Source organism: Molothrus ater, chromosome 2, assembly GCF_012460135.2.
Source record: "Molothrus ater isolate BHLD 08-10-18 breed brown headed cowbird chromosome 2, BPBGC_Mater_1.1, whole genome shotgun sequence".
Lineage (NCBI taxonomy): Eukaryota > Metazoa > Chordata > Aves > Passeriformes > Icteridae > Molothrus > Molothrus ater.
Genome location: NC_050479.2, coordinates 100,293,487 through 100,321,040, shown reverse-complemented (window position 1 = coordinate 100,321,040; position 27,554 = coordinate 100,293,487). Strand labels below are relative to the sequence as shown.

Here is a 27,554-nt window from a genome sequence, read left to right as displayed (position 1 = left end):
GCTTGACAATGTGAGAGACAACTATGATCTGTGTCCTCCTTGCTCTACATTCATGTAAAATCCAAGGCTCACATGTGCCATTCACTTGAGTGTCTAAAGGAAGGTGTGACCAGTTTCTCTGGATCAGACACCAGGTAGCTGTTAAATAATATTAAGAATGATTTCACCATGAGATGCTTGTACTGGATCTCACCCAAAACCTTTATATATTACATATACTACTGTTTTGCTGTAAATGTGGTCTCAAAGCAAAGTAAGAACTTTGATGAATATATGCATGAGATCATCCAGAGGAGGAGACTGCATGTTTACAGAGGTGTGGAAATACTTGACAAAATAGATTATATTTTTCAGTCTGTATTAAAAAAAAAAAGGTTTTCTTGGACAATGAACTCAGGAGTTTCCTGAGTTTTGTTCATGGAGGGCAACATAATGGGTGGGACATCTGGCTAGGTGCTGCAGGATCAAAAAAAAAAAAAAAAAAAAAGAAAAAGAATCAGTAGGACAGTGCAGAAAAGCCACAATTTGAAAATTTTCCTGAGGGTCACATACTTAGCATCTTTCAGGTTAGTCTCTGGGAACCCCTGACTCAGATGTTGAATTCTTGTGAGGAATATGACTGATCCTTGTGTGGAGTCTTCCTCTTCAAAGACATATTTCCTAAGGTTTTCTTGTTTTGTGATGACTACTGGGCTCTGTGTTACACAAACAGAAGAATGACAAGGCAAGAGCAGACATGCTAACGTTTCAATTTATATGGTAGCTGTAAATGCTTGTATAAGCTCAAAACAAGTGGTAGTCTTACTGAAGAGGCCTCCAGCTCTAGAAGAAGCTCATATATTTAGGTGGTGGTGGAAGGGAAGGGGCTCTCATTGCTTAAATCTTCAGTAGACTTTTAAAGTTTATTTTCATAGTCTAAAGGCTTGGGAAGGTAATGATAATTTGTCGTATTCTTTAGAATACCACTGTAAATGTGGTCTTGTTATTTGCATGATTTGGTTCCTCTGTACCACAAACATACAAAAATTGGAAATATTTCTGCAATTGAGAGACTGCCTACAGAGGGAAGAGGAAGAGCTGTGGAGATGACTGCTATAAAGATTATCAGCATCCATTTACACCCCTTCAAGTGCAAGTGACAACTGTAAACTGTACCTAAGATTTGAGCACACAACTGTGCCAGCTAATAGTTCACTCATGGAAAAAGATAAAGAAGACTTTTGGTTTGCAGGTGCTCTCCTGCAATGAAATTTTATGTGCATATTTTCAAAGGCCTCTCATTCCCAGTTGCACACAGATTTACAAAATAAGAGATGTTAGCAACTTGTTCTCCAGTTTGCAGGGATGGCTGAACCTCACTTAACTTCTGGTAAATTAATGGAGAACATCTACCTTACTCCTTTGGTACAAGCAGGTGTAATGGAGAATTCCCTTCTGCCAAAAGAAACTACCTGAGGAACAAACTAGGAGTCTTTCTCAGCAAACTTTCTGACTTTTAATTTAGATGTTATGAGGGGAGAAGCCACCAGTGAAATGGAGAAGCAAACAGATAAAAATCTCTGGAATGTCCTCTCTGCTCAGAGCTCAGGAAAACCCAGTTATGCAGGGAGACCTGGCGTGAGCCCCACGCTCCCCCAAGACGCAAGGGACTCCTTGAGGGTGTGAGAGCTGCAGTCCCAACCAAAATTTTTCTTTTGTCTCTATGAATCTGGCAGACCTGACAATGAACTTCTCAACTTCTGGGCAGGGAGAGCACGTGTTGGGTCACGCACTCATGTCACGCTGGATCACGGGTACTGCCTGTGGCTGGAGGACTGCGTGACAACAAGAAAAGTGTTCTGGCATGGCTGGAGCACCCTTGCTCCAAGGCCTCCTGTCAGTAGCAGGCATGACTGACTGGCAGAGATCTGCCTTAACTAAGTAAACTCCATTTTTCACCTCATCCCACAGGACAGGTGTGGCTGGTTGGGAAATCAAGGCTCACAACCCTGCCTCTGTACAGGGAGGAGGAAGCCCAGCTGCCTCTGTTGCAAACTGGGCACGGTCCAGGTTAAGCTGTGGGGTAACGTGAGGTCAAAGCCTGGTGTGATGATGGTCTGATGTTCACTGCAGGCACTGTGCCAGGAATGGTCAGTGAGTCACACAGCTCTCAGGAAGGTGCCTGGGCCATGTGAAATAGAGACTCAAGAAACACCACTTGCTTTTAGCTGAAGATCAGACAGTGAGGACATAAGGCAAAGTCACACAGCTGCTGTGGAAACAAAGGCTATGCCAGGCAGCAGGTTTTCTAGGAGACAGCCAGCCAAGGAGGCTGCATCTGACCCGTGGTCTTGTTTAAGAAATACAGCCTCGTTGTCTTCAGTTTTTATCTCATTCTGATCATGGGTTAAGCAAGGCACTCAGCCTATTGTTCTTGCTACGGGATAAGTAACTAGCTACATGTAAACAAAGCAATTAAGCTCCATAAGGAACTGTTTGCCCTTCAAAGCCCAACTAAACATTGCATTTTGTTTTGGGAATCCAAATATGGTAAATTTCTGACAGTTAGCTATGACCATGGGATTGTTTCCTGCACAGAAAGGGCTCCTGGAACATGCACATACTGAAAAATCACCTTTCCTTCTCTTTACCCTGACATTAACCATCTAAAGACCCTGCTGTGCTCACTGCTAGCTGTCTTTTGCTGAGTATCACCTTAGCATAACTAATTAATAATAATTTATGATAATTTTTATCACAATTTATGATAAGAATAGAGAGAGAAGCTTCTTAGGCTGGCATAGCTTGTTCTAAAATCCAGCTCTTCAGCTGTAAAACCACCAGGCTCCATCAGCATCCCTCCAGGATAACAACTCTCAGTTGTTAACTCCTTAATGTATTTGGTAGTCAGACAATTCAGTAGGGAGCAGCACAGCACAGAAATACACACCAACTCATTTTTTTCTTATTAGCTGTACTCCTGTTGTACCTAAAAGCCCTAATCAACATCAGACTGTCAACTTGCTGAACAGAACAGCAAGAAGAAAGAAGGAACAGCAGAGGAAGAAAGAATCCCATCCCAAATGTTTTCAAGACCAGAAGAATGGATACTTTAAACCCAACACACATATCCAAATCAAAAAACCCCGACTCTCCCACTGCTACTATGTGTACATGTTCAGCTTTGTAGGCTGTACTTGTATATTCATAGAATGTAGTAATGTAGCATAGACAAGGTAAAAAAAGAACCACCAAAATAAAACTAGAAAGGAAACATTACTAAATCCATTTGGGGCTATTAAAAGCAAAAGTAAAAATGCATTCTGGCATAGCACCCATTATAAAGCTCACTTTTATATTTCAAATGAGCAGTTTATTCATTTGCAAAAATTTAACAGATATCTCCAGTTACACACCTGCACTGAAGCTCTCTGCTGTGTCTGTCACTGTGGGACAGAAGCACCTGAGCTGAAGCAGGCACAGGGCTGAGGGAGGAAAACCAGGAGATGGCTGGAAAAGGACATAGTGGGGTGTGTGCTGAGCCCTGTGTCAGAGAGGTCCCAGCACACCAAGGGCAAGGACACAGCCTGGAAGGTGATGGCAGCTTTCTGTTCACAAAGTTCCCACTGGAAATCTGAGAGTTAAAACCATAGCCATGGATCTTCTTATACCCATTAGTCACGCTCTCCCAACAAACTCTGCTATGTGGTATCTCTGCTTACACTGCCTCAGAAACATCCCAACCTCCTGATGAAGTTACTAGATAAATTGTGAGTTTTGAAATACAGATAGACAAAGGTTAAGAAAACAAACTGTCTTACTATTTACTGTGGTGCTGCAACAGGCACGTCTCCACCTCTGATGAAGGGTGAAAAACACCATTTTGTGCAACAGAATGGCAAGGACAACTGCTGGGAGGCTGAAATGGCCTGTTATGGTGGTGTTATCCAACTGACATGTAGCTGTGGGAGAATGGGACACAGGCTGTGCAGGTGCTCTTTCCAGTATATTAACAGAAGCAGCACAACTTACATAAAGGAAAAAAAAAAGGACACCAAAATACTTTAATTTAACTGATTTTATAAATTCTGAGTACCAAAATGGGAGGCAGGACCAGGATGAAAAAGATAAAAATAGCCTTAAATTTCGTCCTGAGATTCACCCACACTCATCAATACTACTGGCTATCAGATTTTCACAATTTACCTTCTCTACTCCTTGCAAATACTTACAGGCACACCTTCAAAACTGCCCATGTAGTCACAGTCATTACTTGTAACAGGAATATGCAAAAAACATTAAATGGAGGCTCTCTAAGCATCCTATGTAGGAGGCAACAGTGCCAGGAACACACGGAAAAACATTCAACTGTTTCTAAATCAAAAGTCCACATCAAGTTCTGTCCCTCAGGTTTCTACTTTTTTGACTACTGAAGGGAATCCTTTATTCAGGAGACAATAAAGACCTAAAGTTGCTTCTTGAGATATACCTTAGGGTGGGATACATTGGGAAGGGATGCAGGCCTAGGGTAGAGCTTCTTTGGAGGCACATAGGGACCTTGAGAGTTTGGGACTTATCCAATGGAAAAATCAAGTTAACCAGAAGAGGCAGAAAGCTGTGAATTGCTGGACTCCAAAGCCAGGGGTGAGGGGCCTAGCCCTGGGACAGACTGTAGGACAGTTGTTTGTTCCTAGTCTCAGTGAAACTGGTGTCTAGGGAAAGATCCAATTCTTCTCACAGCCAACACAGAAACAAGATATGAGGTCTGCAGCTTTCTTATAACAGTGTAATTGCAGTATAAGAATTCTGATTGTGAAGGACTTGAAACTGGGAAGAAAAAGGAAAGCTGCTTCTACATCTATGTAGTCACTAGGTATGCCAAAGCTCAAGCTTTCATCAAATGGACACAACTACTTTCAGCAGGTTCTACTTGTCCTTTGGACAGTTCAGCATCCATCCTTTCCAATACAACATTTCAGAGGAAAATATTGCAGGAGTGCAGGTCAAGATGTACTCTTAAAAATCTACAGAGTACTACAAGCATTACGTTTACCCTTATTCCTTACTTAAACATGGTGTTTCTCTGCCTCCTCTAACCTCTGCACCTTATTTTATTCTTGGCTCCATTAACTGTATGCTTGGCTCTTTCTGTTCTGCCTTCATTCTCTCTGTTTTTTTTTTTTTTTCTTTTCTCTAAAACAGCCTTTCTTTCTTGCATGCTATTTCTGCACAACTAAAAATCATACATTAATCTGATTTCACATGTGTAGCACAGTTGCTTTTACTTTTGTATTCCCCATATTTTTCCTTCCATTAATACTGCCTACAAGCCCTCTGGAACAAGGCCTATTCAAATTTGAACTGTGTCTAAGCAAAGCAGCTTCCAGAAGATCTTGACTGGCCCCTCAGTATGCCCTGGACAATGGCACATAACAACACTGGCTGTTGACTCCTTACACAGCCACCACCCTAGTCCACCTTAGGATTTGAAATTTAGGCCAACACATTAATACTGTGTCATCCCCCAGTACAGTACCTGAGGCGATTTTCTTCAAGGTCACTTTGCCAACAACTCTTAAGGTGGTTGAAGAGCTCTACCTCAGAACCCAGGCAACAAAAAACCCTGCTGCATCAGGGAAAACTTCCATGGTACAGAGCAAAAGGCCTCTACCTTCCCTCCCTAAGAAACATAAGGCACAGTGCCTACCCTGCCCTTGCCTCTGCAGATCAGAGGGCTTGGGAAGCTCTTGCAGCCCATAGTGTGGAGCATGGCAGTAAAACCCAGAAAGATCATTCAATCAAGGTAGGACCTGGGCATCCCATTTCTCATGGCACCATCCTCAAAATATACAACTGCTACCAAATATTAACACTATAAATTTCCCACTGAACCCAAAACGCTCTTGACAAATATCCAAAAGAAAAAGAATAAAAATATTTATATCTTTAAATATGCTGTCTGGGTAAACAAGATTGTAGTTGGGCTTCTGTTATGTCCTGTTTCCCCATGTGCAGGCTGAAGCAGGCATAAATGGGCTGCGCTCATGGCCCATGGGCTGCCCTTCCCACCCCTCTGCCTGGCAGGAGCAGAGCAAGGCCTGATCACAAGGATGGGTGCCTGCTGATGCTTAGAAGGTGATGACCCTTGAGCACTCTACAGATGCTGAGCTTCTCAGCCAGCTGAAATAAATAATTTCCACACTGTGTGAACATGGCTACAGGTACATCTGTCAACTTTTCTTCAGGTCCTGAGTGCCTGATAGACCCTATTTGTAGTTACAGAATAATGCCTTTCTGCATCCTCCAGAAGTTATGATCCTTCAGAATTTTTTGTGGGGTCAATTTACTGTCAGATAATTATCTAAAATTTACATGAAAAAGAAAATCATGACCAAAAATGGTCCTCTCCAGCTCTCACTGCACACATTTCGAAGTCCATCTGTCCATTCCATTGCCACCAGTCACCTTCCCCTTCACAATGCCTGTGTGCTAGAATTCATTGTGACATTAATGTGACAAACCTAATCATCCATTGCATTAATACTTATTACATTATGTTGCTTTTGGCCATAACTATCATTCATACATAGAGGCATGTGCCTTTTATAACTCAACATCTTTGGAACATATTAGTTTTTCAGTGTACTTTTTATACTGAAAAAGATCTTTAAGCCTTCATATATCCTACCTACCTGTAGTAACAGCCTTCAAAACTCTTCAAGATGACAACTGAAAATCTGTAACCTGTAAAGAGCTGGCAACATTTCAATCCCATGCAGAAAGTAACTTCTATGCTTTAATGCTGGTAAGCAAACACAGGAAATAAACATCCAAATAAAGATATCTGAGGGACTTTTTCAGTTAGCACCTTAAAAAATACAATGTTTTAATGTAAGTAGAATTCAAATAGTTAAAAATAATTTTATGCCTGAAGTTGAGTACAGGAGCTACATTTCAGATAAGCACCTGAATTCCTGACTTATCCTAGACTGAAGGTCTGACACATCCATTCAGCAGGTCTGATTTCCAATGGCATCTCTGTATTTCCAGCCCAAGTATATACTGATATATCACTCTAGAGTAAAGAGGGAAAAACCTTTTCAAAGCTTCTGACATCTGAAGTGTTTCTGAAATATGGATTTGCTACTCTAGTCAGAGCACCTCAGATGCACTTATTCTGCAAATTTCTTTTATAAACCACGCCAATAAGAGGAGACAACTTGTAATCTACTGAACTGTCAGTAAAAGAACCAACAATAAAAATCAGTCAAGTGCTACTGTCTACCCAGTTTTTCTGGTTAATTCTGGTGGTTTTATCATCACTGTGTTTTCTCTCCTTCCTCAGTGCCTGAGAGAACAAGCACATAAAGTATTTGCCTATTTAGCCAGGCAAACACAGCAATGGCAGAGAATATGCTTGGACATTGTCTGAACTATTATAGAGAGAAAAAATGGATTCTTTTTCTCTTGAGTAGTCACAGTCATTACTTGTAACAGGAATATGCAAAAAACATTAAAGTGGATGTATGAACTCTTACTTGATGATATGCTGTAGTCCATTTCATCTGAGGAAGTGCTGTTACAGGGAATACTAGTGAGAGAATTTTGATATGGGCCACAGAACTGGCTAACACCAGTTTCACTGCTCAGAGTAGCATATTTTTCCTATTATGTAATGCTTATTGGAGGTATTATAATGATACATAGCTGAAAGCCATCAGTAAAAGCTTTCACAAGGGACCATGCAGAGAAAACTGATACAACGATAAAGAGACAGCACTTGATTGTTTTTCCTTATATTCTTTTGTACCTTTTGGTGGCTGTTAAATCAGTATGTTCTGATCAGATCTCTTAACCTCACCTGCCACCTTTATGATACCATTTGTCAGACCAAATTTAGAAAACAGCTGCTGGGAGAAGGCTGCTGTCTCATCACTTGTGGAAGGTCACTAAATAGGAGGCAGCAGGAGGGAGGTCTCTGTCAGGTCACTTCACATCATTACAAGCTGTACAAGCTCCAGCTTTTCCAGGATGATTTCTTTCAGCACATGCAGATGCCAAAATGGTTAGAAAACAGACTAACTATTTGGGGCAATTAGGGGGAAACCTCTCAAAATATGAAACCATATTAGGTGGCCTTTTATTGACTATGCCTAATTTAAAGTTTATATGCCATCAGGGCAGACTTGCAGAAATCCTCATGAATGCAATGTAATCAAGCTTTTATTAAAACTAGACAGACATTTTCACCACCAAAGACAGGATTTCATTAGGAACCTTTCTCTGGTTACTCTGTTGAACTTTCTACATTTACAGAACCCTGTGAAAATTACATCTTTAAGATTTAAGACTGAATTAACTGATATTTTCCAGGGTGTTATTTATCACCAAGAAAAAGTACACTAATTGGGATAGTTTAAGGTATTCAGATCTTATGTCTTTTCTTTTGAGAAACTTCAACTGTGCTGGTGAGAAGCAGATGAAAAAGAACTGCTTCCAGTCTCAATCTCAGCTATTAAACAACCATTTTATTATTAAAAGGAATAAAATGCAAAGCAAATGAAAGTTCAGAAAGTAAACAACTTAATGTCTTAAAATCCTTCTTTCACCAATAGACCACAAAGGTCTAAGAATCCACACCAAATGGAATTTAATACAATAAACAGGGTGGAATCATTATAAAAAATTCATGTGAAATTAAATGACTGAGCACTACGTCAAAGCAGCTGGCTATACAGTTACTCCACCAGTTTATTCATAATCCCATTTCTTGACCAAATACTCTAAAGTCAATACAATATAATTATGAAATGCTGAATTGCATGCAGAAGTCTGCCTATAAGTTCTTTAAAATACCACAGTGAAAGGATGCATATCCTAACCTCACTGGGTAAAGTATAATTTTGGAACCCCCTATAATTCCAGGATGAAATCACCACAAATGGTCTAAAAATGCAGTATTTTAAAATCTAGTATCTCCTATTTCGGAAAAAAAAAAACAAACAAACCAAACTTGCATCTTACAAAGGGAGAGTGAAAGGCATCTCAAGTATGTTTATCCATAAAAAAAGACTGTAACCTAACAAAGAAAAAAAAATCTCCCAGCTGCTTAAAGCAAAGAAAACACTCAGTTAAAAGTCCCAGTCCATTTTGGCATCTGGTCTCTCTTGACAGTGCAGATGCAGACAGAGAGTACAAGGTGTAGGATGAAATAATGCCACACTGTCCCATACAGTGGAAAAGGGATAAGACCTAGAACTATTTGCTGATAGCAAGCCCATTAACTCATTGGTTTCACATGATTCCTCCCCTTCACTTGCTTCTTTGGTGCCTTCTGGGCCACTAGAAAGGCAAGTTCCTTCAAGCAGAGATCTCAGTAAGGTCATGCCAAACATCAAAGGCACCAACAAAGATGACACACAAACAAATATGTGAAGGACATAAAAGAAGGCGAGGCTGGAGCAGCTGTCAGAATAAAGGAAGTAAGACTGAGGCTGAGCAGACAATAAGAGATCAGAGGAAGAAATGCTGGCAGATTAGCATCAAGCTGAGCAGTGAAAGCAAAAAAGGAAAATTGGTTATTGCTCTCCCCTGGAACAGAAAAGCAGCCAAGCTAAAGAGGAAGAACTTGGTGAAAGAACACAACTGTCACTATAACATTAGCCTTGCCAAACCTTAAAGTCCTTTAAAACAGGCAAAATCAATGTCTAAGACAACAAATGAACAGGAAGCACACTCTATTTATCTGGCAGCCAATACTGAGAAAGCATGCAGGATGAAATGACAGAATTTTGTCCTCATATGAATGCAATCGGAGAAGCTGGAAAGGAGGAAAAAGCTGAAGATGTTGCAAGCACAAGGGAAGAGAATGCAGAGCTCCAATTGCATGTAGGCAAGTGACAGCTCCAAAGACATGTCTAGACACACTGCAATAGCTCTTGGAGGGTCAGGTATGGGAGCAGCCCAGCTGTGACTACAGAACATAAAGCAGTTTATTAGCTCATATACCAACCTTGTTAGTAATCGACCTGGTGAGAGCGACGCTCTCAAAGTAGCAAAAATGTGGTGTAGCAGTATGGGGAACTTGATGCTGTGGGGGATAAGTGAGACCCTCCATTCCTATGTGAGGTTTTTGGAAACAGCTTCCAGTTGGGAAGAATTTGGAGACTACATCTCTTGGATTCAGTCCTTGAAGTTTGACAACAGCAGTTTTGGCTGCAAAGGATTCTGGAGTTGCTGAAAACAAGGAAAACAGCAACTCTGAGCTACAAAATCATTCACTGATTTTCTAATTTGTCAGTCAGAAACAAAATAGAACTCAGGCCTCCAACCCAAAACCCTTGTCATAGTTACTGAAACACCTATTTTTAGTCGGGTAAAATTTATATCCACACAACAATAAGACAGGATTGTGATTTGAAGTCAAATAAGTACCATAATGAATTTTGGATCAAAGAACTTGAGTCCTGAAGTCATCTCTTCTGTCAGTTCACTCAGTCCTCCAAGCAGCTACACAATGCCTAACACTGTGGGTTTGGGTGCATGGAAAGCCACTCACTGGAGCTTGTCCAGCTTCGGCTCAAGTACAAGACCAAATATTTTCATAACAGTAACTACTTCAACAAATTTGGGATGGACATTAACTCCAACAAAGCCATGAAATAGCCGTATTTATATGAAGGCCCTGATTAATGTCTTACCGTGTCCAAGTGCTTTAATAAAGTCAGGAATTGAGTATGTGGACCTTCACATTTGGGTAAATGATGACTGTGTATAAAATGGAGTTTGCATCCCATCTGCCCTACAAACTAAAACAATGTGGTCAGCCGGTACTGATTCTTGCTGTGTTTGTAGTTTATGTAAATCCAATCTACCTTAAGACTGAGAGGAGATAGAATCCAGCCGAAGAGAAAAGAGTATAGATGTAGACAGGAGAACTAAAGATCCTCATACAACAGAGATACAACCTGTGCCATGGAAGCCTGGAGAGAATTCATCAGTCAGCCTGCCTAAGGCTTCTGGGCATGAGCAACATTTTAATGTTACTTCACCCACACTCTAAGCTGTTACAGAGACATCCTCAGAGCTACTGGAAGACAAAACTGATGGAAGGATGAATCGTGACTCTGTATGGGCAGTGTCACAGAGCTGGTAGAAGGCTGAACCATGACTTCAATTTCACCCTCAACTCCTGTCCAACCTATGCACCTTAACAAAAAGGCAAACCCCTATATTAGAAGCACAAGCAATTCTTCAAGAGATACTCAGACCACGGTCTGAGATCCATCTGTTCTGTGAGGAAGAAAGGGAGGGAATGAAATAATCAGCCTTAGGGCACACTCCAGTATTTCTTCCATGACTTTTGTACATGAAGTCTTGAAACTTTCTATTGTCTCAGGACTCCAGGAAGTTTCCATCATTTAAAAAGGAAAAAAAAAAAATCAGCAGTCCATGATGAGAATTATTTGGGTCCATAGGTGTTTGTGTTTTAACATATAATTAAAATGTTGAACTGAAGTGAATTAAAAAAAACATTCTGTGAATACTGTGGTGCATAGGCAAATATGAAATATATTGGTGAATCTTATTTCCCAATGTAAAAGCTTGATTTGCATAGAAATTCCGTCTCCAAACCTGAATATTTTAGAAATCTATTCAATTATATAAGTCAGACATTCTATTTTTTTCTGTTATGGGGTCTAAAAAAGTATTAGTCAACTTTTGTGCTGTTCTACCTTGTGACAACTCCACACTGTGGAATGTTAGAAATGAGGCAACTGAGGTCAGGAGCAGTCCTTGTAGTTTAACTCTGTAGTCATTTAGACTGAAAGAATATTTATTTTCAGCTCCCACACAGGCATTCATAGAAGCTTTTAGAGGGATCAAAATGTCCCATTAGCATTCCCCTGAGCTGCTACAATACAATTCAGGCCCAAAGTCATTAAAATTTGGTGTCAAGAAGTAGACTTTTTGTAATTTTAATTGTTTCCTAATTAGAGAAGAGACTATAGGGCATGTGTGTCTTATAAAGTTACATAACAAAAATAGCATTAATTTTAACAATTTTCTAAATGCAGATGTAAACAATTAGCCAAAATATTGCCTCAAATATTATCATGTTCAATTAAAAAAAAGTGCTTTTAAAAGCACTTAAATGCAGTTATAGTAGGAAAGCCATAAAATCCTATTTTAGTGATGTAACAAGTCTAATCTGAACCAGGTGCATGAAACATCAATCCTAGAATGTCTTTATTCTGTGGGTTTATATAAAAAAGAGATGAGACCAAATCTGCACCTAAATTCAACAAAATAAATTTTTTAGAGAAATACAAGGGCTGAATTAATGGAAGACCATGTGGACAGATCAACTGATTTTGTCATAACATATTGTTCAAATCATCAAATTCAGCTTTCCCTGTCCACCAAATTCATTGTTCTCTTTGTCCCTCCCAGTTTCTGCCAAACACTGATGTGTGAGAGCAGGACAAGGCAAGCAAGATAAAGATCCTTGAGATGGGTGGCTCCAATCACATGCCATTCTGTTTTCTACAACTGCATAATAGACTACAATTTTTAAAACTTTATTTAATATATCACCTATTATTTGGTGTGTATATATATATAAAATATATATTATTAGTAAGCATTATGTCCTCACATACATTTTCCCAGCTTGCCTTGAAATCTCCCAGCATACATTTCCTCACTTTTTCTGTGCTTCCATGCCCAGTTTCACTGAGCTGTGTATTGTAAGCTAGAAATTTTCTTTCTCTTGTGCTCAAGATCTTCTGTGCTTCTCCCCTGTGTTCCTGCACCTTTACCAATTCTTCCTTAGCAATAAAAAATTTACAATAGACTTTTCTCCTCTTTTTCTACCCCCATAGTAAACAGATTCCTTCACTTATTATGTGCCAGAGCAAAAAAACAAAATTAAAGAACTAGGTATTCTGCTTCTGGCATAAATGACAGCCCAACTATTAGGACCTTTGCTTCTTCTCTAGAAGGAAGCTTTATAGGCCTTAGTTATTTTTTTAGGTTTTGTTTTTTCAGAGTGAGACAAAGAAAAATGTATAGTTCTGTAGCCCACCAGCAGTGTCAGGGTAGTCAGCTTGCTCCTAGGGATGACAACATCCATAGGACAAGCAACAACCAGTGACAACTCATCACCAAGCAATGAAAGTACAAATAAAAGTAAATACTGACAAAGTTTAGAGTTAGAGTTGGAACAGTAAAAAAAGCAAAGCAGGAAACATAAATGTGGGATGGAGGACCCCAGCTGAAGGGAGACAGAGACAAGTGACAATACGAAGCTGTGCAGCCCACGGGAGACCACCAAGTCTGGGATTAAATCCCACAAAAAGCTTCCAGAACACACTCAGGTTTGTTCTGAAAAACTGATGGGCATATGGGAATTGTGAATATCAATAAATATCTTATTGAAGCAGCTCCTTATTTGATTAAAAGATCAGGAAGTATAGGAATCAAATGTCAGCCAACAGAAATGTCACACTTCTCCAAGCTCAAAGAACATTGCAACCTTAAAAAAACCCACATTGGGTTGAAGTGCCTGATTTAATTCTAAATATCTGAAGAGGGGAAAAAAAAACCCAAACCAGGGCCAGTGCCACAGTTGGGGTTGGAAAGCAAAGCAGAGCAGTGACAGTTTTGTTCTAGTTTTAGATGTGCAGTACACAGAATCAGCTGAAAATAGCCAGGCAATGATGCCTGCTGCATTCTGGAGATTAGGATCAGGCAAAGGCTTTATGCTGGCTGCCAGCACTTGAATAGTTTTGAGACATTTCAGAAGACTACGTGATTCCAGAAGACCTTTTTTGTTTTTAAACTTGAGGGTGCTTTTAATAGATGTTGAGTACAGTCAGGCCTTGTTTGAGAAAGGCTCTGCTTATCTCAAAATAAGCAGGATCCAGACAAAATGTTGCATAGGGTCATTGCCTCCTAAGGACATCTTTGAGTAGGAGCTCTTCCCATTGTGTTGAATAAATGGAACTTGAAGGTGAAGCCAACTTTGTTGGCTCTTTGATTCTCATGTATGGTCCCTAACTGGTAGCAAAAGGTGTAAGCTGAATAGTCAGGGCAAGGGCAGTACTGGATGGACAGCAACTCCAGGACAAAAGCAGTGCCTGAAAAGCTTGCTCCTGGATTTCAAGCTGTGAATATCATCTGCCCTCAGCAACTGCAGCTTGGAGCAAAAGTGATGAGGGAATTACTGTTAGCTCTCCCCCACCTAAGCAGGCTCCTCACCACATACGAGAGAACAGTCACAAGCACTAAGGGAAATGTGCTCATGTTTTGGCCAACAGGGTGTGAATTTAGCAAGAGATGATAATTGGTGTGATTTAAAAAAACCTGCACAATTCCTCCATTCTTTCTGTGAGCAGTGACAACTGGATGGCTACTGGATTCTAACCTGAATTGAACCAAAGCATCTGGAAAACTGAGACAACAAAACAAAACACTTATTCCACTTTTGACACACAGTAGTCAACAGCTATAGAAATCCTTTCCCCCCTTTTTTTTTTCGCCCAAGAATTGGAAATAGTGACTCACTAGCTGTGCATCCTACAAATCCTACCCCCTGAAAGGAAGTTTAATCGTTCACAGCCACTCCCATCACACTGCAGTCAGTTGAAAAAGCTTTCCTTTTTAAAGGAAACTTGTGATTTTCAGAGTATTTTCCCCTCACACTGAAGGAAGCTGTTTAAATCTCTCTCCTTTATTACATGCTCCAGACCAAGCAGTCTGAAGACAGGGAAATGGATTAGATAAACAGAAATATTTTTGTTATGACCTAATTTAAGGATCTTAAAAATAATACAATAACTTCAAAAACCAAAAGGCATCAAAAGGCTTAAAAATATTGCAAAGACAGGAGAGTGCAAGATATCTGCCAAGTATTGATAGAGTAACCTTTAACTTGAATGAGAAACAGGAGGCATTCAGAGACACATGGTTACCATTCACACAAATTTATTACCAGGGCATTTTTGTTACTGTAATACTCTTTATACCAGGAGCCATATGCAATGGCTCAGCCTTTTATGTGCAATGTCCGTTTATGTCATGTTGGTGAAAATGAAAGAAAGGTTTGAATTTGGAACTTGCTGCCTGCCAGTACAATGTAAAAGATCAAGGTAGTTCAGCTTCTGCTCTTTGTAAAAGAAATCAACAGCCCTAGGAGAAAGCAATCTTGCAGCTTTTACAAAATTCACAGTTAACAACAGAGGAGATGGCTATGACACAAAATTATACTTGCCCCATAATAAATGCACTTAACATCAGTCTAGGACACTTCAAATTACACCTTTAATAAAACTGCCTAATGTTTCTATCAAACTAATGAATGCACTGCTTCTTTGATTACCTGAAAAATTAATTTGTGCATTTGCACTAGCACTGAAACTTCATTACCATTACTGCTTGTTCTACAGAATACCTTTAGTAAACCACTTTCTACATCACCATCAATGGTTTTCAAAGCAGATGCACATTCCCTCTCTACTGCAATTCCCTCATTAATTAATTATACAGTTTATATTATTTTCCATAATGCACTCCATCTTCTTAAGAAGCACTTAAGACATTGCAGCAGCCTGAGTAAAAAACTCCAAATTACAAATAGTAAGAACTTCTCCTTATCAGGCAGTAAATGTCTAGGACCCAAATAAGGTGAAGTAATTGTAAACTGGAGAAATAATGAGTTGTAAGAAAAATTATTCCAAATCTTATCTTATACTTTTCCAATGGGTGTCTGCCTCCACCTGTAAACCAAATTCACATCAGGAAGATAAAATGGGAAGAACTCCTCAGCCACATGCTGCTCACTACCAAGGTCTTTGATTCTCATGTATGATGCCTGACCTCAAATTGCTCCTTCGTTTGTTGCATTTATGGCTTCTCCTAAAGTAGTTTACTTTAGGAGAAGAAAAATACTATGCCTAAATCCACAGGAAACACCACTGCCCCAACTCTAACCTGCATTTGTGTCTCCTCTTACTGCTACTTTCAGTTCCACTGCAAGTGTCTGTATCTTACGGTCATGTCCTGTACTCCTTGTCCTCTCTCTGAGCTTATTGGCACAGCCCAATACTGCACTGTAAAGCCCTGAATTTATGCTCAGATGGCTGCTGAGAGAAACGCCTTCCCTTTTTGTTTGATACAACATGCCAGTGGGGTTCTTCACAATAAAGCAGGGACAGAGGAGTTGCAACCAAGTGGAGCTCCACAGGACACCTGGCACAGTGGACAGTGCCCAGCTCAACACCTCTGAGAACTCCAACCTGACACAGTCACAAGAAAACTACATGTTTTAATGGCTCCTTCTCTTTTTCTTTACCACAATGCAGCCAGAGACAAAAGCAGCAAGGCTACAGCTGAGGTTGAATCTAAACAAAACTCTTCTCATAGGTAAAGGGAGATGGGCTTATTAAGAAATATTGTATCCTGTGAATTCATGAAACCTCAAAAGCAAAAGAACATCATTTTCTTTGCTCCAAAGAAAATCAAAGTGTCTTCATGCAATACACTTCCTCCCCTAGTTTCCCTGACAATTGCTTCATCAAGACTGTCCCTTTTCCAGCATCTTTCTACTAAAAAGTTTTCTTTGGAGAATAATAGTGCATTGTACAGATGGAACAGCTTGTTTTGCATCTTTGTTGGCTTAAAAAAACCCCAAACCAAACAACAAATGCAAAAGCCACCCCAAAGCAACAAGAAAGAATAATCTTTTACTCAGAAAAAGCATTCCTAACATAAGAAGAAAAAAAAAATACCCCACGCACACAGCAGAAAGATTGGTGATTGTCTCACTCTGCTGGAATGCTTTACAAAATCCCTTATATCCCCATATGGAATAAAAAGTCCCAGCAGTTCTTGATACTTCACCTATATTTTACAAATACCTCAGCTGAGAGGTCATGTAAATTTTGCTTTAAGTTCTTCAGTGTGCTTAGGTATCTTTATAGGTATTTTAAAGGCGAATTTCAGAAGACAAATGCCATTTAACCAACATAGAAGATCACAGTGGAAAGGAAAGAGGAAAGCTAATTCTAATTCCAATTTCCCACGAGTTACACATTAAATTCTGTGACATTTCAATGGGATTGATAGTAAGACCAATATGACCTAAATGCTGCTCACCCAATGAACACACACCACCCTACCCCACCCCAGAAGTCACAGGTTTCCAACCAGGGTTGTACCATACTGAAATAGAATATTGGCCACAGACAGTGCCTCTCACAATGGGTGTAAAGTGTAGGGGACACAGCATTATCTAAGTCACCGGGTGTTACAGACATCACAAATGCACATAATGGTTTATCTTACCTGTTAACTTGGGGGATTTCATAGGTACACTTCAATTCCTGTTCAAGGCCACAAAACAGGAAACAAACTTTTTTGCAAATCAAGGCAGTTAGAGAATTTTAAGGGTCTATTCTCTCAATAAATACAATAATCTGAAATTGTTAAGTGAAATATTAAAAAGAAATGTTCTGTCCAGCTTTGCACATTCATGGAGATGGCTGCTTTCTTCCTCAGCAGCTGCTAAGGGAGAACTTCAGGAAGCTGCAATGTTGCCATGGAAGACATTGTTACCTCAAACCTTTAGTAACAGCTGAAGCACAGTGTAGGCTGGTGCAGCCCAGTAAAATTGCACAAGAGATTAAGGAAGCATCATTTGGGTAGGGCAATGTAACAATTTCACACCACTTGTGACCAATCTCTTGCTGCTCCTGTCGTGCAATTAATGCCATTCACACATTAACAAAGGAAAAAAAGAAAAATCCTCAAGGCTTCACTGCTTTTCCTGAAGTGAGTACCCTGTTGCTCTGTTATTATAGAGACATTTCTATTGGTATGGATGACAGATTGAGGGTTTATCAATTACTAATTCCCAAAAGCTGCTTTAAAGCTTCCATTTCACAGATTTTTTAACTCAAGTTCCATATTATAAGAGGGGATTAGTGTCACTGTTATAGAGATTACTGCACATTAGTATAAAGACTTACAGAATTTTGAGTCAGTGCCATCAAAGCAGAGCACTGTGCTGTATGGAAATCTGTTGCTGCTCTTATAATAGCTCATAATATGTTCAGAAATGCACCAAATCTGAAAAAAAAGTCTCAGCCCTAATTCATTATGTTCATATACTTAAAATAATGCATGCAGTGCTTTACAATCCTTTGCTCTTCCATAAACATGGTGTAATTTTGAAATTTAAGCAAAAAGACTGCTCTGATTTATTTGCAGATTAAGTTGTATTTTTGTGCTAAATGCTCAGCTGCTCTGCCCAACAGACCAAATCATGACATTTGTTCATATATGGTTATTCTCAGTTAAAAGCTCTCTCCATCTGCCTGGAGGTTTATTAATAACTCATCACCATGGTATCACAGCATCTTAAGGAAAATAAAACACAGAGATAGTTGCTAGGCTCTCCAGCCTCTAGGGCTAAAAGGGAATATTTCTTGAGGAAGACTGGGAGAAACTCTTTTCTGCATTCACTTATCACCCTTGAGGGTAAGGCTAAGCCAAGAGATGGCCCCCATACTGTGTTCTGAAAGCTGCAAGTATTGTAGCCATCACTCAAACACGTCACCCAGGATCCAATTCTCTGCACTAACACATTAAAAACAAATATCCAGAAATCCAAACTGTGAAGGAAACCTAAGAAAAAGAGATTGGGTGAAGGAATGCATGAATTTCTGCAGCACTCCCATTTAACCCTCAAAAGGATTCTGCAGCCACATCACTGTTGCCCCCAATCATATTAACCACACTAAGCTGTTTGCTAACATGCACTGAACCCTGCACTGCCTTGCTGCAAACACATCTGACATTAGTGGGGGAAACAGTGAACAGGTCCATGACACATCCTGTACCCAGAAGGGCTTCAGCTGTTTCTCACAAGTATTTTCAAATGTACTGAATTTGAGAAGTGCAACCCTTTACCTGGAACACCGTACCCATTGATACTGAGAGAGGAGAGGTCCCTGTGGTTCTGACAAGTTTAAGCTCCAGAAGAAACAGGCAGTCTGCACTCTTGTAAATTATCTGCTTCAATATGTGAAGTCAGCTCTAAATATGCTAAGATCTTCAGAACACTAATATAGGGAAGCATCAAACTTAAATGCAGTGAGCAGAGCACACAGGGCTGGCTTGCAGATCACATCCCTTTTCAAAAAGCATGTACTGTGAAGGTTGCCACACTATTATTCCAGGAAACAATGTGACTGCATGGGAAAATCTGTAAAAACAACATGTATAATGCAGGGTACAAGAGTGTGTTTCCTACTTACAAATAACTACAGTATTGACTAAATGTCTTTAAGGCCAAAGAGCAATGAAGTCAGAAATCACACCTTCAGTTGGTATGCTACTCTGATGAAGTGACTTGTGAGCAGGAAAGCTTTACAGAATCATTACATCTTCTGTCAGGAAGAAACATCCAGCCATACTAACTATCCAATCTACCCTCTGAGAGAGGGACTGTCAGGGGTTACACCATTTCCTTCCCTCTTCCCTGCGCAGACCAGAAAGCCACCATGGTCGCAGAAAGAACCATAGGATGTGGCAGATTCATCTCCAGTGCCACCTCATTCAAGTCACAGCACCCATTTGTTTCTTCACATGTAAGGTTAACCCAGCAAAAAGATCATGTGGCTCAGGGGACAGGGAAGACCAGAAACACCAGAGCCTTTCCCACTGGAGGGCTGGCATGACACAAAAAGCCACAAGCAGCAAGCCTGCCACACTCCCCCAGAGACACTGCCATAGCTCAACATATTTCCTCTCAGAAGGGTTTTCATTCTCATGTGCTATTTATTCAGTATTTTAGAAAAGGGAAAACTGCTTTTTATCACCTCTTTTTCACACTCATATTACTGCATACTGAAGCAGAAGTCTGCCACCTCCATTAAATATAAGAGGCTGTATTTTGATCTCTGAGGTGGCCTCATGTTAAGTTTCAAGAGCAGTTAAGCACAGGAGGAGACTCTTGCCCTTCAGCTGCTTGGCTAATTAGTGCAAGCAACAAGAAACCAGAAAACCTCTTTATTTTTGCTAGATAGTTGTAGTTTTGAGAGGCAATGATTCCAGCAATATGAAGCTGTGTGTTACTTAGGGTCCTCCTTTAGGGAGAAAAAGAAACATTGGGTCAAGGTAAAACTGTCTGGAAACAAACAAATCACCCTGATCTAACCCTGCCTGTCAGGGTGCATTTTGTCCATCTCTGTACCCAAAACATATAGAACTAATTCTATTTTCTAGAGCAGCAATTGTTGATTGATGAGTCATCTTTCCTGTAAATTTATTTTTTTAAGTGATTTTGGCATTGTTCCTTGAAATTCCTCTCTGGCTATGTAATGGAAATTTTGACCTCATACTCTGGTCTCTTTAACATCACAGATACAGAGATTATGAGTTTATGAAGACCAAACAATTGAACAAAGGATGCAATGTAGAAATCTGTAGCTCGAAAAGAAAGCAAGCTGTACTAAATAAACTCACAATTAAATATTTAACTGTGTGGCCATTAGGTTATGTTCCTAATAATACAGCAACTCACTTATTGAAATTAAGAATTCATGGGAGAGAGCGTTGCTTCCCTATTTTTTCTCCCAAAATTGATTATGTGGTTAAAGTTGCTGGCAAGTGAAACTCACCAAAATATATCAAAATTTAGTGTTTTCCTATTAATTAGCAACTCCCCATATTACAGTTTCTAAAGCATACTGCAATTAGTTGTCAGAAAACACAAAGTAGAAAAATGTAAGCCAGAAGAGAGTGGAAAGAAAACAAAAGCACCAAAGAATACATTCATGAGACATAATTATTGCAGAGGGCAGCATAAAACTCTTCAGACTGCAACCACCAAGAGTAAGGGCTTCTCTTCCCTATTCTCCCTCTGTCTGGGGGCAATGGAGAGAGTACATGGTATCTCAAAGTCCTCAGCTATGCTGAGTTCAAAGCATATGACAAAGAACTCAGAATTTTGAATTGCCTTAGTCGAACAAGAAGAATTAGATAGATTTTTATAGCAAGAATAAAAATGAACACATCTGAGAACTACTTCAATTTATCTAAAATATCAATATCATTAAATAAATGAGAATCTCTTCCTTCCACCCAGCCTGGATTCAGCTGTCAGGAAAACTCCACAGTGCTCAGAAACAGGCAGTGCTGTAGGCACCTGCTGGAGCCTGGAGCCAGCATTTGCAATTAGCCAATTGCAAGTCATCATGGTGAGCTAAATCCATGGAGTGGCACATTCATGGCTCATGAAAGCCAAGCCTATTGAAAATAAATTTACATGCCTATCTTCCAGTTGTTAAGTGGGATGGCCCAGGGACGTGACAACATGAGTTTCAAATTATGCATTCTTGGAAAAACTCTAAACATGATTTCTCAGAATGACAACACTTTCACGGTCTCTGGTAATTCTTCATGATCATGCCAGAGGGCATCCCACTCCATCCCACCCATGTCTACCTTGCTCCACCAACCAGTTTTCATTCAGGCTGAGCATAAGGGATCACATATTTGGGAATGAGCTCTATGAGTTTCTCTAACCACAGGGCAGCCCACACCAGTCTCTTCACAGGTTTCATTAGACACGGAACAACTTAAAAGGCCAATTCAAACCAGAAAGATCACAGCAAATTTGAAGCTTTGGAGACAGTCAGTGCTCTTGCCCATCAACATGGCACTCTGAATGGAAAGTGTGCATCCAGCAGTAAATTGGCTCTGCCTAGGTAGGCTGGGGCATGTGACTGTGCTGCTGGGACTGCTTTGAAACTCATAGGAACATCTGTTCTCAGTCTGTCCCGTGGATTTGAGGGAATGAGTTAATGTGACTTCTACAAGTGTGATGGCTGACTGATAAGGTTTCAGAAAACACTTGCGATAAGATACTACTGAAAAAAAAAAATCCACGTTTTATAACATTCCCAGCTCGATCATAACTTTAATGAGGTTGAGTTCCCAAAAGAAGACAGTAAAATTATTTGGTTTTTACCTTTTCAGTCTCAGCAATCAACCTAACAGCTGGTAAAACTCATTGTTATTTAAAAAAAAACCCAAACAAACCAACCTTCAGATTTTCATGTAGAGAACATCTATAAAAAAACAGCTCAAAGTTTCTGAGAGCAGGTAACAGCCAAGCTGAAACTGTTGAAACTGTTTCTACATATATTAATAGCTCAGAGATGACTGCAGATTAGTAAAACAAAGCCTCAGGTGAAATACAGATTTTTAATGCAAGCTAGTACAGACTCCCTTACATACAGTGACCAGTGGGTGCAGGAGAGAAATGGCCAAAAGCTTTCTTATTACATTGATGCAATTTTAAGTAAAGCGTTTTCAAATTCTCCATGTCATTCTCTTCAGCTTCATAGGCAAACTTTCACTGATGCAAATAGAAGTCAATACTGAGGGAGATGGGCGTCCTTTTGAGTCACAACATATAAACATCGTAAGAATAGTTGGGCAGAACATGGGGAAAAATATTTAGCATCTGTGTAGTTCCTTCAGCTGCTAGGGAAACATCCACCAGATGTTCCTAGATGTTACCTCAGCTGCCTCCCAAACCACTATCACATCTGCTCTCTTCCTTGTTAAATACCAGTGGTAACTGAACTAATGTTTCACTTAACTCATCTTTGTAAAATATCCTCAACACCCCTGAGGAACTTCTTTTTAAGGAGTTATGCTACCACAAAAAGCAATGTGAAAATCCCCTGTGATTACATGATTGAATTTCCTGAAATTCTCTAGTTATTTAATATATAGGGAATACCATAATCTATATAAAAGTATTATTGGAAGTGATGATATCTTTTCAAAAACACAAGTATTGAAACAGCAACAGAAATAATTGTTCACAGAAACGACGAGAATTAAAGAGGAAAATGGGAAGGCAGAAACTCCATTGTTATTAAATTCTCCGCCTTATCAGGGACACCAAAATTCTTCCTCAGGACCTTCCTTATATACCTAGAACTGAAACTATTTTCTGTGTTCAGCTACTGAAAATCCTCTCAGCCTATCACCTTTGTGGTATGCAAGATTCGCCTACACTTAGCAGCAGTGGAAGAGTTGCAATTGTATCCAGTAGAGAAGAGGAAGGAACACAAAAAAACCCCAAACCACCAAAAAACGTCGCGCACAAAAAAGAAAAAAAACTCAAACCACCAAACACAAACACCACACAGATCAAAATGTCTTATCTTAACACTTTGTATTCTGGAATTTTAAAAATTCAAGTTTACACATAAGCCATACAGAGCATTTGTGTATGATCTAAAATAATCCAAAAGTAATTGGATTCCTAAGACTGTTAGTCCAGTTTACCTGTTATTCTCGATGATCATCATTTTCAAAATGTGTCTAGAAGTAATGATTACTTATTCCAAACTCTCACAAGTTATTCTCCAAACTTTGTATTTTCAACCCAAAACATTTTTCTAGTTACTTTCCAGGTATGCTGTACTCTACTATGTAATGTAGAGAAAAATACAATAAAGACATCAGAAAAGCAAAAAATGTACAAATCCATGTCACCACTATGCTCTAGCTGATACCCTGCATGACCCCAAACAAATCACTTAGCTGCATTCCCACCAAAAATGGAGAGGGCTCCAGACTCTGAAAAATGACTGTCAGACCAAAAAATATTTACAGAGCAGCTTGCAATCATCAAACAGAAGGCTCTGCAAATGGAAAGTATTACAACATATGGGATGTTCTAGCCATGTGTTTAAAAAAAACCCCATAAGAGCAGAAAAAAGAACCTTCACAATCATGACTAGGCACATGTTCCAAACAGAAGTTAAACTCCTGCTTCTCTGGTATAGCTCTTTAATTTTTTATTACTTATACTTAATTAATACTATATCTATAAACAAGAGAAATAAATCAGAAGCTCATTCATACAAATAAAAGCTGCTGAAATACTTTGCAAACTGCAGGCACGACAAGGTTCTTGGAAAGAGGCAGTATCTAGTACCAGATTTCATTCCTAAAGCTAAAAGTTAAATTTCCAGGTGCCAAGGTCTTTTCTGCAGGTTTCAGTCACCTTTATAAATTAAGGGATTAAAGGAAAATAAAAACAATGTATGTCACGTCAGGATGCAACAATGCACATACTAACCAGTGATTTGACAGATGGAATGAGACGCTCTTGCCTTTTATTTGCACATGAGAAATGAAAATAACTCAACCTTTATTTGCAGATGAGAAATCAGGATACATTTATTTGCAGAAAGAGAGGGGATCACTATTTGAAAGGAACTCGGAAAGGTTCTTTTTCTTCTCCTTCTTGGTAAAATTTGGATGAAGGAACAATGAAACCAAATGCCACTGTTTTCTAGTGATATACTTGTTCAAGCAAACAAAGAAATAAATTCATGATTACAAAGAGATGCATAAAACCAGTTCCACCTTGTTTCCAAATGCATAGCATAAGCAAAGCAAAAGCCTACTATTTTCTCCACAATTATTTTTCCTTATTAAAAAAATCAGCTATACCTTTCATTCAACATGTAAATCTAAACAGATAACAGAAATAAGCATTTTCTCTCCATGTGTGAAATTAACGATTAACCTCAATAATTAAGAGCATCAGAGTGCCAAACACCCATTGGTTTCTCCAAGCATTCATCCATACTGCACATCTGACAGTGGTTTCAAAGAAAATCTGGACTGAATAATATGATTCAGATGTGAAGAGACTGACAATGAACAGCATTTTAGTACTGCTCAGTCACAAACCAGCAAGCTTTAGTACTGCATGTCCACATTAGGAAAAATGAAACGGCTTCTTCCGAGAACAACATGCTGGGTCTTTGACCCCTGTGCCTGCATTTTTCCTCTGAAAACCAGGGGAAATTTGTATGGCTGTAAGGAACAAGGGAAATGAGGATAACAATCTAGTGTAACTACTAAAAAAAATCACAACTTTGCTTTTAAAATCTTAGGAAAAAAAAAGTTAATTAATTACCCACTTTTGTAACTTTTAATAAAATAATTTTATGATGTTGTTGTTTTAAAAGAAAAATGTTCACAGCAGAATTAAAAACAAAGCCATAAAATACTTTTCTCAAAGATTACTAAGTGGACTGGATGGCCTATAATAATGCAAAAGCCACTCAGGGTAAGCATGTCCTGATGTTAGCATAAATGATTGGCCTACCGATGGCAAGGAGGCAACCACAGAGCTCTGGGAACAAAACATGAAACACAGTGACTTCTTCCACATTTTATAAGGGCCTTCCTTATATCCCTTCAAATTCCTACAGGAAAGGGTCTTTTGTCAGTTTTCATAGCCACTAATTCTTCTATAAAATGAATGAAAGAACAAACACTGTAACTAGACTCATCATATTTCTCATGTCTTTTAGGCTATGGTGGACAGACAAATTTATCCTGCTTTAAAAGAAACTTCACAAATGCAAGCATATATCACAACACACCATTAGCAGATTGTGATTACAGAACATTTTTGAGGGAGGCTTGGATGTGCTTGATCATATAATTCACAAGAAAAGACAGATGACTATGGATATGTTCCCACAATGAGGCACAATTTCCAAAATTCAAAGCCGAAAATAGATTTCAGAATAGAATTTGAGCAGATTTTTCAAAACCAGCAAGACATGACCAAAAAAATGACATGACTACAGACTTGTCCTGTCCCTATAATCTTTCTCTGGATAGATGACATACAAGACTAGGTGGCCAATGGTCTGACAATCTGTTTCTCAATGCTCAGTAGAAGCCAGATATAAAGAAGTGATCCCCTTTCTTAGCCAGTCTATCCATGCGACTGATGGTATGATCTTTTTATTACTTCATTTTTTAATGGCAGTCTTTTTACTGTTAATAGATGTGGTTTATGCAAATCTTATCCACCACAGATACAGATTTATAAATTACTCTAAATTACAGTGTTGTAATGGGACAGTGTTGACATGAAACTCAAGTAGTGTAGGATTTTCCAGAGGCACAATGCCTAGAGCCAAAGTTTAATTTCAGCTCAGAAGCAGACTCCCTTTGCACCTTTAGGTTACTCATCTCCATTTCCTCCTCTCTAAACCTGCCTCCCAGGATAGTGCTAGAAGTTTACTTAATGAATGTGAATCATCTTAGCACTGCCTCCTGAAATCCAGATATAATCAATAATGAGCCGAAGCTTTACTTGGGCAAAAGCAGCATTTGAGGAAAAGCGTGCCTTCCATTATGCCTGTCAGAAGTGGTCTCACAAAACACCAAAAGCAAAGCTGTGCTGTTTTTATCTCTGCCAACAAATGCAGCAGTCTGCCTTTAAGTGTACTTAGCTTTCCTAGAGCCACACTCTGACCTGGGGCATCACAGCTTCTCTGCCAACCAGCTCAAGCTTGCAATGCAGGACACAGCAGCCAGGTGATAATCTGTGTGCACCTGCCTTCACAGCCCCCAGATGCAGAGCAAAGACATCACTGCTGGTGAGCATGCATCCTCTGCCAGGAGTGGCCTCTCCTCAGAGGAGATGTCTCCCTTTTCCTACACACAGCCAAAGGGCAGGTCAACTCCTCAAACTTGCCTAGCTGCTTGCATGATCATTCTCTAGTCATTTCCACCCAAGACACTTTAGCACAGATGAGCTCCCTAAACTTTTTTGGTTGTTCTGGGTCTGCTTGTTCTGACCAAAACAAGCCAGGGAACAATTGCAGCTGAGAAGGTGGGTATGAGAGGGCAGAATTTTGCAAGAGATGTGCTAAGTGTTTGTATGTGACCAGCACACCATTAATCAATGCCCAAGGACTTGTTCAAATTATGCAGCTGCCAGATGTGCTCTTCCCTGTGTCACTCACAAGACTCCACAATCATGAGACTCCCTGTGTACCAGATTTGATCACCTGCTCAAGTACTTTTGTATGCCGTGATCCCAGTTTTGGTATCAGTATCATGAAAATAATTTCAGGCACATATTCTTTAAGAGACTGTTTTTTTATGTAATACTAAACCGCTTTACATTATAGAGCAAAAGGAAGGGGGAGCTACTTGAAGTATTCTAACTGCTAAATGTCATTAACTTTCCATCTGGTCAGCTCCTAGCAATTCCAGAGGTATCACAGCAGGCATGTTCATGTCCCACCTCCCTGTTCGTTTCTCATGACAGTCATCATCACCCCCTTAACTTTTTGGCCATAAGGATCACTTCAGCATATACTGCAGGCTAAAGATCCTCACAGAGTATTTTCAGTCCTTAACTACAGAGCTGTGAGACAGCTTGTGGATGAATGTCCAGTTTTAATGACAAGACAAAATGATGGAGAAGCTGTTATTACTCTCAGAGGCAAGCTGTTCCTCTAAGTTCCAAGAATGGTTTCTGCAAGTAAGTGTCATGAGAAGAGATGCCAAAAAAATAAAATTAAACCTGCATCAGTCATTTAATACACAGAAAAGAATTAAACTGCTGTCAATTGTAAGTTTCTCCAGGTCTGACTGTTTCTGTACCAAGTATATTGCCAGATCCACTAAAGAAAGTGAGGACAAAACCAATGCATGTGTCCAGA

The 27,554-nt window shown here is 39.5% G+C and overlaps 2 protein-coding genes across 3 annotated transcripts in view; one reads left to right on the top strand and one right to left on the bottom strand.

Moving 5' to 3' along the window:
- The window catches only part of CMSS1 (cms1 ribosomal small subunit homolog), a 227,918-nt gene that overhangs the window by 77,216 nt on the left and 123,148 nt on the right, over window positions 1-27,554 (bottom strand). Inside the window, exon 1 of one of the 2 annotated variants that reach the window (XM_036390425.2) lies at window positions 17,326-17,569. The exons of the other annotated variant lie outside the window; for it this stretch is intronic. Coding sequence (XP_036246318.1) covers window positions 17,326-17,347 — 22 coding nt within the window. The 5' untranslated portion in view covers window positions 17,348-17,569. Of the gene's footprint in view, window positions 1-17,325; window positions 17,570-27,554 lie in introns of those variants that run through there. 2 annotated transcript variants of the gene reach the window in all.
- FILIP1L (filamin A interacting protein 1 like) overlaps window positions 1-27,554 on the top strand; it is a 192,929-nt gene that overhangs the window by 43,425 nt on the left and 121,950 nt on the right. The window lies entirely within an intron of this gene.